Source organism: Melanotaenia boesemani, chromosome 14 (assembly GCF_017639745.1).
Source record: "Melanotaenia boesemani isolate fMelBoe1 chromosome 14, fMelBoe1.pri, whole genome shotgun sequence".
Taxonomy (NCBI): Eukaryota; Metazoa; Chordata; class Actinopteri; order Atheriniformes; family Melanotaeniidae; genus Melanotaenia; species Melanotaenia boesemani.
The window spans coordinates 1,387,471-1,405,295 of NC_055695.1; the positions used below are offsets into that span (position 1 = coordinate 1,387,471).

Consider the following 17,825-nt stretch of genomic DNA (forward strand, 5'->3'; position numbering starts at 1 on the left):
TCTGGATCAAGAATCTCTGCAGTGATTGGAATTGTGTTTAAGTTGTTTAACTTTGGTTCTTTCAAGCATGTGCAGATGCACACAGTATATAATCAATCTCTATATTACCAGCACAAAATAAATATGCACACACACAGAAATACAGTGTTTTACACAATACACACAAAAGGTTGAGGGTAAAAAAAAAGTGTGTAATGTTTGTTTTTGGATTGTGTGTATTAATTTCTGCATATGTGTGCATTCAAACACATATTTGCAAAGTTTATAAATAATGTATTACACGTTCATTCCCTCCATACTGAACAACCAAACAGAGACGAGGTTCTTTCAGCCGTCATGTCGTGATTTATCTCTGAATCCGGGTTTAGGTCTTAAACTTTCAGATCGCTGTTGCTGGTTGAGCCAAAACTAACTGAACAATCAGTGTGTTAAAGTCAGAGCTTTTAATTGGCTGATGAGTTGGACCTTATTCGAAACGTCCAGATCTTCCACCAATAAAATGAAATGGAAAACACTCCTGATAGAGGAAATGTGGCTGGCAGAGACAAAGTTAAAATGGAAAATCCCCCAAACAGAAGCCAACATTGAGAAGAAACGATTCTCCGATCGAACGTTCATCCCGTCTCACTTTGACCCACGTTGAGCAGATCAGCTCAGGCACGTTTTCTCTGTGTGCAACAAAACCTGAAGATTCATTCTGAGACACGACGGAAGTCCTCACCTGAGCACGCTCACACCAGAGGCAAATTACGCCAGCTGTGAACATGCAGGCATGTGGAACAACTCATGAAGATGCAGCTGTTCAGACACCGTAGTTCAGTCAAGCTGCACAAAGTTCATAAACGTCTTCAGCTTTGTTACTGAATTTGGAGATAAAGCTGATGCGCTTCTAACGATGGTGGTTCACTGGGTTTCTGTCAGTCGTTTTAACACCTGGAGCAGAATCGGTGAAGGATGCAGCGTTCTACAGCATCTGTTACCATGGTGACAGTGCACAGGGTGGCTGGAGGAAGAGTAGCCGTCTGCCAACCTGAAAGTCGGCGGATCGATTCCGGTTGAAGTGTCCTTGGCAAGACAGTGAACCCCACGTTGGCTCCCCATGTGTCAGGTGTGAATGTGTGTGATAGGAAAAAGCACCTAAAATACACAATAAATAAGAACGGTTCATTCACCACTTTAACCTCTATCTGTTCAACTACTTGTTAACACAAATGTCTAAATAGCCAGTTGCTAAAAATAGAAAAAAATCTGTCCATTTTTAGAGTATTTATAGCTGCTATAATGGTAATTTCCCTACTTTTGGATGGATGAAGTAACTAAGTCTGTCTAAAGAAACACTGAAGCTTTGTGAAGCACTTTTGGTGAAAATGAATGTTTCAACCATGTAGTCTTTACATAAAATCATTTATTGTCCCCAGTTTGTATTTAAATGTAATATATAATTATTAAACAGAGATTATTATATACTATTCACTTCTGGAGTATTTGCATTTTGACTTAATTTAGTTGATGTAAAGGTCTAGTTTATAATGTAGGTTAGTTAACAGATGTTTGGTGTTAACCTACAGATGTTAAAGGCAGTAGAATAACTGAAAATTAGTAATCAAATAGAAAACAAAGCGAAAGATGTACATTTGGGAAAATTAACGTCTTTTTAATATTTCAAAATAATTTAAAAAGTATTATTGCAATGTAAAGTTTCAGAAGTCCATCTTCTGTTTAATTACATGAAGAATTTGACAGAATAATCTCTGATCTTCCTGACTGTTCTGTCTATGTCAGTATATGTAGTCTACTGCTACTCCACTGAATTCTATTGATGCATGCTCATTTTTACGTGCTTTTTAAACTTGAATTAAAGTGGAACCAGAAGACAACCCGTGTTTCTGTCGGTGCCTGACGCGGTGACATCCGGCGGAAGTGAGCGAAACGGCGAGAGCGAGAGCTTTACTTTTGTGTTTACTTGGCGGGAATACGGCTGCGTTTCGGTGTGTGAGCGGAGTGTGTGAGTGTGTTTCAGCAACAATGTCTTCAGTTCAGCATCTGAGAGAGTTTATCAGCGCGCGACTAACTGCTGCTGCTGAAGAAATATTCACAGAGTTTGAAAAAACCATCGTCCAGTACGAAGAAGAGATCGATCGTCAGCGCAGACTGCTGGATGTCACCTGGAAGCCTCACATCCACCTAAACCCGATAGGTATGAACCCCTGATGGTCCCACCCGACTCATGGATCTGACTCCTGGAGGATGGAGGAGAGTTCTCAGTAAAGCTTCACTGTTTTCCACCCAGAAATAAAGACATGCTAAATGTTTACAGCCGCTTGTTCTGATTGGCTGATCGTCTCGTGCCTCAGTGGATAAACTGATCAAACTATTGTAGTCTGGTTCAGAGCTATCGTAGCCGCAAAGGCTCATGGGTAGGCATGTCTTAACAGGAATAGCCCTTTGATTGTTGTTAGGTAACTTCAGGTGATGTGACTGGATTACTTTTATCAGTTTAAGCTCATGTTAAGTTTGGCTCCTGGAAAGTTTCCCTCTGCTGTGTTGGTGCTTTAACACCAGTCTGCTGTCTGAGCTGCTCAATATACCGTTTAATTTATACCACATACTCATTACTGCTGTCATGTTATTGATTAATGTGAATCTGTATTTAACACTGACCCTTGCCAGAAGGGAGAAGGTTTTATTTTGACACTGGGGCAAGCTGTCAACATTAATTTGCATTATCATGTGATTTAGAGCAAATATAAAAATCTAAAGCATTTTATTCAGGGATCCACATCAGGGTTTGTACTGAATCTAGGATTATTTTAATGAAAGGTGTGTAATGCTACGAGGGAAGAGAAACGTGGACTCTGAAGCTCACTGTGGCCACTTGTCCTTCCTCTGCTGCTTGGCAGCTTTGATTTTACACAATAACACACTGATCGGTGATGAGGAAGCAAGTTTTCTGCTCAGTGACTTTTATAATCATCGTTATTAATGACGGTGGAACAAACACGTCAGTCGGGTTGCCGATGAACTCAGAAAATGTCCCAGCCTGATAATGTTGATGTTCAGCCTTTCAGTTCAGTAGAACTTGATCTGATTCCTCAAACAGCTTCTACTGATGTTACGACTCTTTCCAGCTGCTCAGGCAGCAGAGTTCTGTTCCAGTCCACCTACCTGACCCTGTATGTTTAGAGACCTCCAACGGACACCGCTGGACTTTGCAAACTACACCCTGAAAGAAATGTGGACACAATTATGTCTTTATTATTAACTTTTTACCATTTTTATGATCCATTTCACCCTGAAAGATCCATGCCTCTCTTGTTTTGGCGAAGCCTCTTTCCACCAGGAAACGCTTTCTTTTCCTTCTTAAAAGACAAAGTCCTCCGCTGGTCGTCCCTGCCCGGCTGACGGTAAAGGAGCGGACCCGTTAGCACCACTCTCTGCAGCTAGCTAGCTTTAGCTCTTTCAGCAGAGGGTGTGATAGCAGGATAGCTAAGCAGGTTAGACTTAGACTTAACTTTATTGTCATTATACAAGTGCGGTAAGCAAGTACAACAAAATGTCTTTCAGTACAACCCGTCCAAGAGCAGACAGCAACAACATGTAAACACAAACAGGATCAGGCAGCAGCTGCAGGGACGGTGCACCTATTTCACAGATGGAAAAGGATAACATTAGAAATAGAACAGGATGAGGGGAAAAAAGCATCTCAACACTGGGCCTGGAGGGGCAAAACAAACACACCTCAGTACATAAAAGCACAATTCAGACAACCAACCAAGGCGGGGAAATCATGGGGGAGGTGTGTCTGTGATAGTGTGCGTGAGTGTGCTTGCTTGTGTGCATGCGTGTGTGTGTAAGTAAGTATAATTAAGCGAGCCTATGAACTTTCTCCCAGTCCCTTTCTCCAGTCTCTGCCACCAGATGATAGTTGGGCGATCTTGGGAGCTGATCCAGGAAAGGTCCACAGCCCGAGAAGGTGGGGGGGTGGGGGCAAGTGCAGGAAGAAAAGATTAGCAAGAAGTGAAGGAGCACAGCCAATCATGTGGGTGGAAATGGGTTTTAAGGTGAAGCTGCAGCAAGGATGCTCGTTGCAGATGGAGAACAGAGGATCGGCTGAGCGGTGACAGGATTATTGTCTGGTTATTTCTGGACCTCATTCATTATTTCATCCATTTCACAGATATGTTAAAGCGTGGATGAGTTTAGTTTTATCATTTCAAGGATCTGCATCGACGATCAGGACAGACTGAAAGTCCAAACTTCTGTTTGTGTGTGAAAGTGTCTGAACTCTCCCACAATGGTGCACACACATATTAACAATACTTACACACTTAAATGTAACGTGGAAACATGAAGGACCTGCTTATTCTGCAGAGCCCTGTTCATGGTTGAAATATAACAGATGTTTAGTTTTATGGTCTCAGTAATTAACTGGTGTCCCGTTGTCCTTGCAGAGCTCCCACAGCATTTTACCCATGAGGAGGAGGTTGCTCTCACCCACCAAGAGCTCTGTAACCAGGACAGAAGCTCCACCGTGGACCAAGAAGAACCAGAACCTCCACAGATTAAAGAGGAGCAGGAGGAAATATGTACCAGTCCAGAGGAAGAGCAGCTTGTACTGAAGGAGGAAACGGAGAGCTTCATGATTGCTGTTACTCATGAGAACAGGGAGCAGAGTAAACCAGAAACCAGCAGCGAGCAGCTTCTCTTTCAGATCTCTGCTTTAGATGAGACTCCAGAATGTGAAGGAAGCAACCATGAAGACTCAGAATCAGCTGCAGATGGAGAGTCAGAACCAGAAAATCAGCGTCACAGAGACAGAAGTGATGAAAGTCACAGCAGTAATGTGGAAAACTCTGGAACGTCAGGGAGTCTCTGTGCGCCTGGCATGGCTAAAAAGTCTGTCAGCTGTGATTTTTGTGGAAAAGTTTTTACACAGAAATACAATATGATGAGACATCGAAGAACACACACAGGTGAGAGACCGTTTCCCTGTAAAATCTGTGGTAAACGTTTCACAGCACATGACAACATGTTGGTCCACGTTAGAATCCACACCGGCATTAAACCATATTCCTGTAAAATATGTGGTAAAAGTTTCACTCAGCGTAGCAGTTTGACTACTCATACCAGAATCCATGCAGGTGAGAAGCCTTTTACCTGTAACACCTGTGGAAAGAGTTTTACTACTAGTGGTCACTTGACTGTTCACATGAGATCCCACACAGGTGAGAAGCCGAATGCTTTTAAACTATGTTCTCAGTGAATACTCGATTCTGATTGGCTGTAGGTTATCCTTTAAAAAGTGTTATAGGACACCTGTTAAAAAAAAAGTTCCAGTCAAATAGCCTTACCCCTCCCTTCCACCGGGTGTGTATGTGGCATGTTACGGCTGTGCCACGGCCTCCACTGCTATTTGCAGCTGTTTTAGTCAGTGGTTTGATTCCGACCGGGTGCACTCGTGGGCGCTCCACACCGGACATGCTCCCGGTATGAAATGCCGTGCCACGCAGGTCGGAACGAACCCATGGCGCAGCCGTAACGTGACGCATACGCACCCGGTGGAAAGGAATGGTGATTTAAATTGTTGCACAGAGTTTCTGTTGGTAACCATGGCAACAGAAACTCAGAACATATGTTATTTCACAGTTTATCACAACAGCACGACAATAGATGATACATGAGTGATTTTATAGTTTCCTTTAACCTGTTTGGTGAATTTGATCATTTTAAAGACTTGGATGAAGCAGAAGAGAAAGAGAGAAGAAAACATGAGAAGAAGGAGATGCGACACAAGGAGGTGACAACGGAGGAACTGAACAATTTAGAGGCTGACAAGGACGAGGTAAACACAAATAAAAGCTCGAAATGGGCAGTTAAAACATTAAGAGACTTCCTGGCTCAGAAAAACATGGACATCAGCTTTGAGAGCTACGCTGCCTCGACTCTCAACGACGTTCTGAGACTCTTTTATGCGTCTGTCCAGTCGACTAAAGGAGGAGGAGAGTACAGCGTTGCCAGTTTGAGGAGTTTGAGAGCCGGCATTAATCACCACTTAAGAGACGTCAACATCATTAGCGACACTGCGTTCAAGAGCAGCAATGCGGTTTTTAAGGCGATACTGAAACGTTACAGAAAGAGCGGCAAAGACACCAGCTTCCACCATCCTCGCATCCCCGAGTCGGACCTGGAGATAATCAGATGTTCACCTGCGCTGTCTCCTGAAACGCCCCTCGGCCTCGTCAGAAAGGTGTGGTTTGACATCCAGCTGTGTTTGGCTCGGCGTGGCAGGGAGGGAAACCGTGAGCTGACCATGACATCTTTCAACATCCAGAGAGACGAGGCTGGCGTTGAATACGTCAGCCTCGCGCAGAATCCCGACGCTAAAAATCACAAAGATCCAAACAACCCACACAAGCAAAGCCTAAGAGGTTTCATGCTGGCAAGGCCCGGGGATCCCCTGTGCCCGGTACAAAGCTTCAAGAAGTACATCTCTAAATGTCCCCCAGACGCTAAATCTTTTTATCTGCACCCGAAGCGCTCCATCACCACGGCATCTGATGTGTGGTACTCCAGGGAGCCGATGGGCGTCCACTACCTGGGAGACATGCTAAAAAGAATCAGTGAAGAGGTTTGTACCATTCTAATAATAATGTATCCCCGTGTGTGATGCCTGACCCCCTTCTGCCCTCATTAATAGCCTGTGTGTTTATTATTGTTTCTTTAAGGTGGGTCTGTCGCGGATTTACACGAACCACAGCCTCCGAAGGACGGCTGTAGGCCGACTCTCAGACGCCGGGCTGGAGACGCGCCAGATCAGGTCTGTGACTGGACGTCGCTGTGAAAGCAGCCTGCAGGCTTACAGGGCTCCATCAGTCCAGGAGAAACAAGAATGGAGCAACATTTTGTCGTCCTGCAACGTCCCAACCAGCAGCGGTCAGGGTCCATAAACGTTACACTGATGTAGCAGGTGTGTGTGTACCAGGAGCAGGATGTCCCAGAGGTGTAGCAGGTGTGTGTGTACCAGGAGCAGGATGTCCCAGAGGTGTAGCAGGTGTGTGTGTACCAGGAGCAGGATGTCCCAGAGGTGTAGCAGGTGTGTGTGTACCAGGAGCAGGATGTCCCAGAGGTGTAGCAGGTGTGTGTGTACCCAGAGCAGGATGTCCCCGGGGTGCAGCAGGTGTGTTTGTACCCAGAGCAGGATGTCCCTGGGTGCAGCAGGTGTGTGTGTACCCAGAGCAGGATGTCCCCGGGTGCAGCAGGTGTGTGTGTACCCAGAGCAGGATGTCCCCGGGGTGCAGCAGGTGTGTGTGTACCCAGAGCAGGATGTCCCCGGGGTGCAGCAGGTGTGTGTGTACCCAGAGCAGGATGTCCCCGGGGTGCAGCAGGTGTGTGTGTACCCAGAGCAGGATGTCCCAGAGGTGTAGCAGGTGTGTGTGTACCCAGAGCAGGATGTCCCAGAGGTGTAGCAGGTGTATCCTCGCAGTGGTATCGATTCTCTCTTCAGAACCTCAGACACAGTCGTTTCCTCGGAACAGGCATTTATTGCACAGGATTGTCTTCTGCGTAGTTTCCATCACGGTCATGGCTCCATGCTGTAAGAACTGCGAATGCACAGAGTAGAAAACATCCAAACATGCAGAATAACAATTAAACTAACAAACACAAGTTTAGCTGGTAAAATATAGTTTGTGAAACTGACCCCTCATTGGCTGCTTGTCCTAAAAGAGGTTTTAGTTCTTGAAAAACGGGTCAACTTCATTTAAAGCCTTACAGCATCAAAGGCAAAAATAAACCGATTTACGTTAGAAAACTAACCCACTGCCAAGGCGGCGTCCAGATGGCGTCTTTTCTAAGTCGCTTTTGGACGTCCAGGTTTGGTCCCCCGCGGTGCAGACTGACGCCAGACGGCGTTTTTTCTGACATCTTCAGAACGTTAAGTTTTGACGTCCATAGGACGTCTGCCATCGGGGTAATTGCAGTATGAAGGTGGTTGTTGTGGACGTCCCTTATACGCCAAATTAAACGGATTTTAAACATGGTGACTTTCCTGCTTCCAGGCAGCTCAGTTTTACACATATTTACACCACGATAAGTAAACCAGGGATTTTTGTTCCCTATGAGAACATGCTGGAAGTCACTGGAGTCCAGTCTGAGGGCCGTAGGTCCAGACACAGCAAAGACTCCAGATCCAGGTCCGGACACAGCAAAGACTCCAGATCCAGGTCCGGACACAGCAAAGACTCCAGATCCAGGTCCGGACACAGCAAAGACTCCAGGTCCGGACACAGCAAAGACTCCAGATCCAGGTCCGGACACAGCAAAGACTCCAGATCCAGGTCCGGACACAGCAAAGACTCCAGATCCAGGTCCGGACACAGCAAAGACTCCAGGTCCGGACACAGCAAAGACTCCAGATCCAGGTCCGGACACAGCAAAGACTCCAGATCCAGGTCCGGACACAGCAAAGACTCCAGATCCAGGTCCGGAGATTCATGATTCAAGAATTCCTTTATTTCTAATATCATATTGTAGAAAGTGGGTGCAGCGTTGTCCAGAACTCTTTGTAGAATTCTGCTGGATAACCATCTGGACCTGGGTCATCTGGACCTGGGTCATCTGGACCATCAGGACCTGGGACTTTATTGTTGGGCTCATGCTGGCGTTGACCTGTTGAAAGAGGGGACTCCAGGCCGCAGCCATACAGTGTTTTTGTGGTTCCCACCGCTGTCAGCACCATTGGTTGTGGCGTGTTGGTGATTTGTAATCTAGCTCTATTAGTGAGCGAAGACTTAGCATCTATGGGGGAAATTATGGATGATGATGCGTTTGGACCACAACAACCACTTTCAGCGGTAGCGTTGTCGGAGCCTGCTAGCTTGCTAGCAGCTGTAAGATTTTCTGGTTGAATTTCAGCTGCAACGTTTTGATCGAGATCATAACCGGGTGACTGGTCCTGAAGTAGCCGCCAGTTTATCAGGTCTGCTGAATCATACATGTACATGTATTTTTAGGCATTATGGTCGATTGTTTAGTTAATATGACTAACTAACTAACTAGAGCACGTCAGCTGCAGAATTTACACGGATCCTTTTTTCCACTGACGTACATTTAAAAGTCTTCTTCTGTTGATACGGCCTGTCCCTGTTAAACAAAGCTGGGATGAAACGGGACTCTCGTGGGTACGTGGAGATGAAGCGGGGGGCTGACAGGCTGCTTACTGGAACTGTGCTGGTCTGTCCTGGTGGAAAGAGCTGAGCCAGAAGGCTGAACTGTCCGGTTTACCAGCAGCTTTATGCTCCAGCCAGAGCTGGACCATAAGATCACAAATAACATCTGGACGTTTTCTGCTGATGATGAGACTGAACGTATCTGAACGAATGAGTAACTCGCCGCTGCAGCCAGATAATTGGTGGTGTTTGGGTGTAATTTAGTGAGTCATGTTATACGGGCCTTGCATGTGGTGGAAACATGGTGACTTCTCAAGCAGAAGCTTTTCTTGTGTCCTGTTGTCCTTTCAGAGTCTTCTCAGCAGTAGAAGTGGAAGAAGGAAGGTGTTGATGAGCAGCCGCTCGGTACCCAGGAGGCTGGCTTCAGTCTTCATCAGGAGGAAGCAGAAGCTCCACAGATTAAAGAAGAAGAGGAGGAACTCTGCACCGTTCATGTGGGAGAACAGCTTGTTCTGAAGCAGGAGGCCGATGCCGTCATGGTGACTCCTGCTCACGAGGAACATATTACCGGTGACTTAAAACCAAACCAGGAGCAGCTCCTTTCTCAGGTTTCTCCTGAAGATAAGAGCCAAGACCATCTGAATTATTTTAACATGTAATCGTGTCTGTTTTGTAAATATGGTGTTGATCTTTTCATCCGGTTTTCTGGGAGTGAACTGAAGTCCCAGGAGAGGAGGGACGTCTCAGCTCCTGGTTTTTCCCAGATGGAGGTTTTCTGTCCCGCTTCATGACTCCTGTCTTGGTCTGTGTTCCAGCTAATCTGGGTGTTTCTATTCTCATTCGTCTTGTAATAAATGGAAGTGGTTTACACGAGGAGCTCCGCTGTTTTCAGACACCAGTTACGCAACATTAATGGCTTCATGAGCTGAAGGGAGGGTATTATTTGTCATCAGCACGTGATGAGCCTGTATTTGTTTCATTTATGAGTTTGATGCCAAATTACAGCCAGGCATCTCAGGGTAGCTCATTTTCTACCAGTCCTACCACATCCACTGATACACACTTTACTGAGCTCATATTTGTAGAGGTCATTTATATTTGCATATGTCGCTCTGCGTATTGTAGACACCACTATACACGAGTCTGTTTTATTACTTGCTGCTTATTTTATTCCTTTTTACTTTTACTAATGCTGCACTAGAGCGACATCTGCCTGCAAACCTTCCTTGTGTGTGTGTTCATACTTGGCGAATGAAGCTGATTCTGAAGTTATTACGTTGCCTTGGGAACGTTTTACATGTTTTATATCTAAACAGAAAAAAGGAAACCTCACATGGACAAATTAGATATTACAGTTACTTTTATTAAAATATTACAGTTATTTTCTATTTTATTTTCATATAAACCAAATTCATCCTGTGGGCCAGACTGGACCCTCTGGTAGGCCCGTTTTGTTCTCCGGGCCCTATGTTTGACACCCCTGGGTTAGGGGGACATTTGGCTATAAAAAAAAGTCAACAAGGGCAATTTGCTGAAAAAGGTTTGGGAAACAGCAGCAACACAGCAGGAGAATCAGGGCGGTGCAGGTGTGTGTGAGACCAGCAGGGCGGTGCAGGTGTGTGTGAGACCAGCAGGGGGCGGTAATGCAGCTCTACGTTAGTTTGTCTGCCGACCAGAAGAAGCAGCAGCAGCGCTAGCATCGTTAGCTTCGCTGTGTGGAGGTGTGTGAGCGGAGTGTGTGAGTGTGTTTCAGCAACAATGTCTTCAGTTCAGCATCTGAGAGAGTTTATCAGCGCGCGACTAACTGCTGCTGCTGAAGAAATATTCACAGAGTTTGAAAAAACCATCGTCCAGTACGAAGAAGAGATCGATCGTCAGCGCAGACTGCTGGATGTCACCTGGAAACCTCACATCCACCTAAACCCGATAGGTATGAACCCCTGATGGTCCCACCCGACTCATGGATCTGACTCCTGGAGGATGGAGGAGAGTTCTCAGTAAAGCTTCACTGTTTTCCACCCAGAAATAAAGACATGCTAAATGTTTACAGCCGCTTGTTCTGATTGGCTGATCGTCTCGCCGCGGTCACGTATCTCCGCTTTCGACTGATGGCTTATTTTCCCGGCAGGGTCTCGGATCGACCTCCACACATGGAAATATTATGCGCTTCTTATGGCGAGCCAAAAGGGCCATAATTCGCCACACTGTTTGCGCGTTTGTGGTGAAAAACTTTTGTTAAAGCTTCGCTAAACGCCGAAAAATACGCCGTTCTTGGTGGTCATTGTTTGAACGCGCGTTAAAAACGGCGTTTTGATGTATTAAAGTGATCCCAGCCCCTTTTTGTACAGCCAGTAAAATTGAACCGTGATAATCCAGTCAGTAAAGAATAAGAGCAGATCCTCCAGTTCATCACTGGTCTCTGCTGAAGGATTGTCTGCATTGTTCCAGTAACCCTGTGGTCTGCTGGTGTGTTTACATCTCCAGACATATTCACATGCACTGCCAGGACACAAGTTCAAATATAGATAAAATAACTCCGATCATTGCTTCACGTCCTGGAAGTGGACCATGTGCAATATATATACATACATATATATATATATATATATAATGTAAACGAAAATTTACAAAGTTCAGACTGAAAGTCCAAACTTCTGTTTGTGTGTGAAAGTGTCTGAACTCTCCCACAATGGTGCACACACATATTAACAATACTTACACACTTAAATGTAACGTGGAAACATGAAGGACCTGCTTATTCTGCAGAGCCCTGTTCATGGTTGAAATATAACAGATGTTTAGTTTTATGGTCTCAGTAATTAACTGGTGTCCCGTTGTCCTTGCAGAGCTCCCACAGCATTTTACCCATGAGGAGGAGGTTGCTCTCACCCACCAAGAGCTCTGTAACCAGGACAGAAGCTCCACCGTGGACCAAGAAGAACCAGAACCTCCACAGATTAAAGAGGAGCAGGAGGAAATATGTACCAGTCCAGAGGAAGAGCAACTTGTACTGAAGGAGGAAACGGAGAGCTTCATGATTGCTGTTACTCATGAGAACAGGGAGCAGAGTAAACCAGAAACCAGCAGCGAGCAGCTTCTCTTTCAGATCTCTGCTTTAGATGAGACTCCAGAATGTGAAGGAAGCAACCATGAAGACTCAGAATCAGCTGCAGATGGAGAGTCAGAACCAGAAAATCAGCGTCACAGAGACAGAAGTGATGAAAGTCACAGCAGTAATGTGGAAAACTCTGGAACGTCAGGGAGTCTCTGTGCGCCTGGCATGGCTAAAAAGTCTGTCAGCTGTGATTTTTGTGGAAAAACTTTTCCACAAAGATACAAAATGATGAGACATCGTAGAACACACACAGGTGAGAGACCGTTTCCCTGTAAAATCTGTGGTAAACGTTTCACAACACATGACAACATGCTGGTCCACGTTAGAATCCACACCGGCATTAAACCATATTCCTGTAAGTTATGTGGTAAAAGTTTCAGTCGAGGTAGCAATTTGAATTTTCATACCAGAATCCATGCAGGTGAGAAGCCTTTTACCTGTAACACCTGTGGAAAGAGTTTTACTACTAGTGGTCGTTTGGCCGTTCACATGAGATCCCACACAGGTGAGAAGCCGTATTCCTGTAAAATATGTGGAAAATGTTTCTCTGAAAATCATAATTTGACTGCCCACATGAAAATCCACACAGGTGAGAAGCTCTATTCCTGTAAAACATGTGGTAAAACTTTTATTGAAAATCGTAATTTGACTGTACACATGACAACTCACACAGGTGAGAAGCTGTATTCTTGTGAAATGTGTTGTAGAAGCTTTGCCAGGAGTGGTTACCTGACTGCCCACATGAGAACTCACACAGGTGAGAGGCCGTTTTCCTGTAAAATCTGTGGTAAACGTTTCATAACACATAGTAACTTGCTGGGCCACATTAGAACCCACACGGGCGAGAAGCCTCATTCTTGTAAAATCTGTGGTAAACGTTTCACTCGGAGTAGCAGTTTGACTTCTCATACCAGAATTCATTCAGGTGAAAAGCCTTTTACCTGTATTACCTGTGGAAAGAGTTATACTTCTAGTAGTCATTTGACTGTTCATATGAGAACCCACACAGGTGAGAGGCCGTATTCCTGTAAAATATGCGGTAGAAGTTTTGCTCAAAGTGGCAAACTGACCATCCACAAGAAAAGCCACACGGATGAGACCCCGCTGCCCAACCACATGCAAGGAAATGTTTAAAGACATCAGCTGTGAAAAAGCCCAACTAGACGTTCACATGAGAGCTGGACGCTATCAGTGTGGACTAAATCAAGTCCTCTGAGCCACATGATCTAACAAAAACAAAGAAGAAACATAACACCTGGAAAAACGAAGAAGAACCATGGTAACAACCGTAAAACACAGCACCCAGCATGGCAGAGGACATACATGAAGTAATGATGGTGGTTTGAGAGTAGTTAACAGAAAAATCCAGAACTGAAAAAATAACAGACTGGAGACAGAGAGTTTATATCCTTCCTGGTTCCCCAGTCAGCTCGCTCTCTGATTGGCTACATTCCGCTGCTGAAAGTCAGGTTCCTCTTCTCTTTCTACCAAACACAATGACCTCAGTTTTGTCTTCATTTAATTGTAGAAAATTCTCCTTCATCCAGGTGTTTATTTGCTCCAGACTCTGACACAGTAAGTCTGCTGGTCTGCAGTCGTCTGGTGACAGACATAAAGTTGTGTATCATCAGCATAACTTTGATAATTAATGCTATAGTTCTGTAATATTTTACCCAGAGGGAGCAGATACAAGTTGAACAGAAGGGGTCCAAGGACTGACCCCTGGGGGACTCCACAAGTCATGGCCACTCGCTCGGATTCATAGCTGCCGATCGGAACTAAATAACTCCGGCCTTCTAAACAGGACCAGAGCCAGTTAAGGACCGCTCCAGAAAGTCCAGCCCAGTTTTCCAGCCTGAAAACAGGATTCTGTGATCTACAGTATCAAACGCAGCACTGAGATCCAACAGAACCAGGACTGATAACTACGTCTGTCGGTGTAACCTGGATTTACCTATGAAAGAAGTTCCAGTCAAATCGACTTATTATTGTAAATTATTGCGTTGACTAAACAGTAGTTGGTAACCATGGCAACAGAAACTCAGACACCAGGCTGCAGACGTGCCAGATCATGTGTGTGACGGCGCATCGTTAAACCAGCAGCGGTCAGGGTCCACAAATGTTAAACCAGCAGCGGTCAGAGTCCACAAACATTAAACCAGCAGCGGTCAGAGTCCACAAACATTAAACCAGCAGCGGTCAGAGTCCACAAACGTTAAACCAGCAGCGGTCAGAGTCCACAAACATTAAACCAGCAGCGGTCAGAGTCCACAAACATTAAACCAGCAGCGGTCAGAGTCCACAGACGTTAAACCAGCAGCGGTCAGAGTCCACAAATGTTAAACCAGCAGCGGTCAGAGTCCACAAACATTAAACCAGCAGCGGTCAGAGTCCACAAACGTTAAACCAGCAGCGGTCAGAGTCCACAAACATTAAACCAGCAGCGGTCAGAGTCCACAAACGTTAAACCAGCAGCGGTCAGAGTCCACAAACATTAAACCAGCAGCGGTCAGAGTCCACAAACGTTAAACCAGCAGCGGTCAGAGTCCACAGACATTAAACCAGCAGCGGTCAGAGTCCACAAACGTTAAACCAGCAGCGGTCAGAGTCCACAGACATTAAACCAGCAGCGGTCAGAGTCCACAGACATTAAACCAGCAGCGGTCAGAGTCCACAAACGTTAAACCAGCAGCGGTCAGAGTCCACAAACGTTAAACCAGCAGCGGTCAGAGTCCACAGACGTTAAACCAGCAGCGGTCAGAGTCCACAGACATTAAACCAGCAGCGGTCAGAGTCCACAGACGTTAAACCAGCAGCGGTCAGGGTCCACAGACGTTAAACCAGCAGCGGTCAGAGTCCACAGACGTTAAACTAGCAGCGGTCAGAGTCCACAAACGTTAAACCAGCAGCGGTCAAACTCTACAAACGTTAAACCAGCAGCGGTCAAACTCTACAAACGTTAAACCAGCAACGGTCAGAGTCCACAAACGTTAAACCAGCAGCGGTCAGAGTCCACAAACGTTAAACCAGCAGCGGTCAGAGTCCACAGACGTTAAACCAGCAGCGGTCAAACTGTACAAACGTTAAACCAGCAGCGGTCAGAGTCCACAGACGTCAAACCAGCAGCGGTCAGAGTCCACAAACGTTAAACCAGCAGCGGTCAGGGTCCACAGACGTTAAACCAGCAGCGGTCAGGGTCCACATACGTTAAGCCAGCAGCGGTCAGAGTCCACAAACATTAAACCAGCAACGGTCAGAGTCCACAGACGTCAAACCAGCAGCGGTCAGAGTCCACAAACGTTAAACCAGCAGCGGTCAGAGTCCACAGACGTTAAACCAGCAGCGGTCAGAGTCCACAGACGTTAAACCAGCAGCGGTCAGGGTCCACAGACGTTAAACCAGCAGCGGTCAGAGTCCACAGACGTTAAACCAGCAGCGGTCAGGGTCCACATACGTTAAGCCAGCAGCGGTCAGAGTCCACAGACGTTAAACCAGCAGCGGTCAGGGTCCACATACGTTAAGCCAGCAGCGGTCAGGGTCCACAGACGTTAAACCAGCAGCGGTCAGAGTCCACAAACGTTAAACCAGCAGCGGTCAGGGTCCACAAATTTTAAACCAGCAGCGGTCAGAGTCCACAGACGTTAAATCTCGTCCTTCAAACGCCACTATGGACATGCCAGTATCTTTATGAAAGGTCACGTTCAACAGCAACGTTACATTTAATTTTAAAAAGGTCGTCGCCTGTTTTTCTGTCTTGATTACTTTACTTACATACTTGATACAGAGTGAATGGATAACTTTATAAAAACGATTTAGGATAAACTTGCTTGATAAACATTTAATTATCAGAGTGAATGGTGGATAATTTTTGAACGATGTAGGAAACTATTTGTGGACTTTGACTGAAACAAAATGCTGCATCATCCTCTGGACACACACCAGCTGTAAGAGCTGCACCCGCCCTCTGAAATGTGTGTGTGACATAACATAACTGCAGCCGAGCTGCAGGTTCTGTGTTAGAGCCGGTTACCTTGGCAACGCGTCACAACGAAATAGTCCGCTCAGCCGCTTCTTGTGAAAAACTTGCAATTTCGCGTCGGACGTTTCACGCCTCCGCGTCATCCATTACTTTATGATTTCTGACGCTCTTTGACGTCAAATCACATTTTCTCTACTTCAGTATTTTCTTTGCCACAAAGTCATGAACCAAAATAAAAACCAGCGCTTTTCTCAGATGATAAAACGTGTCAATTTTAAACATACAATGGTCCCAGATAGTCTGGAACTCATGTTCCTTCACAACACTGCAGTTACGTGGTGGCTTTTAAACTGTTAGGTAATGCTATGCTAGGTTAGATAACCACAGCAGTGTTATTACTAACTTAGACGGAGAGTAACTTAAGCTAGGTTAGCACAGCATACATAGAACTTATTTTTACTTTGTAGTCAGCTTTGTCCCTGTCATCCCCCACAGGACATGGTACAACTGGTACATGTAGTTCCTGGTAATAAACAGCTTCAGGGACTGATGCTCGTCTCCAGCCGCTGTTCCCACTCCTCAGTAAAAACAGCTGCTATTGGCTGACCTAAAACTCGCTAGAGGGTCTGAAAACTTGCTAAATAGCCACAAAGCCACAAAGACCCACCTCTTTCCACACATAAACCAATCACAGTGCTCGTTTGTCCCCACTCACACACACAAGGTGTGTCCCAATTCAGGGTCTGCACACTTCGAAGTGCGGATTCGTCGGCCACATACGTCATCGCGGTGCGCGAAGTACTGTCCCAATTCACAGAATTTGAAGGACCCTCCGAATCCACCCTTCGAATCCGCACTTCGTTTGGCCTCAAACGAAGGATGCTTGTGATGCATCCTTCGCGGCCTCTTTTCTCCCATAATTCGTTGCGCACAGGACGGTGGCGAATCAGCAACCTCACAAGAGTCTTATTAAGTTTAAATAAAGTTTTATTTTAAAAAAAAGTTCGTTTTTTTTAACTACACTTTAGTATAAACGTTACAAAACCAAGTACATTTAAAGCATGTTTGTTAAATGGTGACATTAAAATTCGGTAATATTTGATATTCAGATACTTTTAAGGGGTTAATTAAGTGTGTACCGGCTGGAAAACAACAGAGCCTCAAACCGTTTTTTTTTTTTTTTTTAACTGTCGGTGTTGCCGCTCCGTGTTCAGCGTCTACTGACGTTTCCTACGAGTAATTTCTGAGGTTTAAGTGATTAAACGTCCTGTGTTGTTGCTATGGGAAATTCTTGTAGACTAGGTAGGCTGTCCCATTTCACGAACGTTAAGCAGACTTCGAAGTGTGTAGACTACGGAGGACACTCTGTAGCCTACGTAGTCTGCGCACTTCGAAGTGTGCAGACCCTGAATTGGGACACAGCTACACATTGGCTGTCGTCTTCTTCGTTGGTGTTCGTCTCTTTTTCTCGTATTGAAGTTAGTTTGAGGCAAACCAGCAGCTGATTTGTTATTACTGTGAACTACTGGGCTGAAGAGGGAGCAGAAGTTTGTTAGCGACTAAA

At 45.5% G+C, this 17,825-nt stretch overlaps 2 protein-coding genes across 5 annotated transcripts; both read left to right on the top strand.

The window, feature by feature from the left end:
- Nucleotides 1–1,904: 1,904 nt before the first annotated feature.
- On the top strand, nt 1,905–10,732 carry LOC121652924. Of its 4 annotated transcripts, XR_006012708.1 has the most exons (6): nt 1,905–2,197; nt 4,452–4,973; nt 5,733–6,628; nt 6,726–6,967; nt 7,136–7,177; nt 9,519–9,562. XR_006012708.1 is itself a non-coding variant. In XM_042006069.1 (5 exons), the coding sequence occupies exons 1-4, from the start codon at nt 2,026–2,028 to the stop codon at nt 6,945–6,947; spliced, it is 1,812 nt and encodes a 603-aa protein (XP_041862003.1). In that variant the 5' UTR covers nt 1,905–2,025; the 3' UTR covers nt 6,948–6,967; nt 9,519–10,732. The 4 variants fall into 4 exon arrangements, 3 of the variants coding, with proteins under 3 accessions (XP_041862003.1, XP_041862002.1, XP_041862004.1); XM_042006069.1 differs by lacking the exon at nt 7,136–7,177 and having other exon boundaries at nt 9,519–10,732; XM_042006068.1 differs by lacking the exon at nt 7,136–7,177 and having other exon boundaries at nt 6,726–6,933; nt 9,519–10,732.
- Nucleotides 10,733–10,789: 57 nt separating this feature from the next.
- LOC121652927 (gastrula zinc finger protein XlCGF57.1-like) lies at nt 10,790–13,484 on the top strand. Its single transcript, XM_042006075.1, has 2 exons — nt 10,790–11,097; nt 12,014–13,484. The coding sequence occupies exons 1-2, from the start codon at nt 10,926–10,928 to the stop codon at nt 13,414–13,416; spliced, it is 1,575 nt and encodes a 524-aa protein (XP_041862009.1). The 5' UTR covers nt 10,790–10,925; the 3' UTR covers nt 13,417–13,484.
- Nucleotides 13,485–17,825: the final 4,341 nt, after the last annotated feature.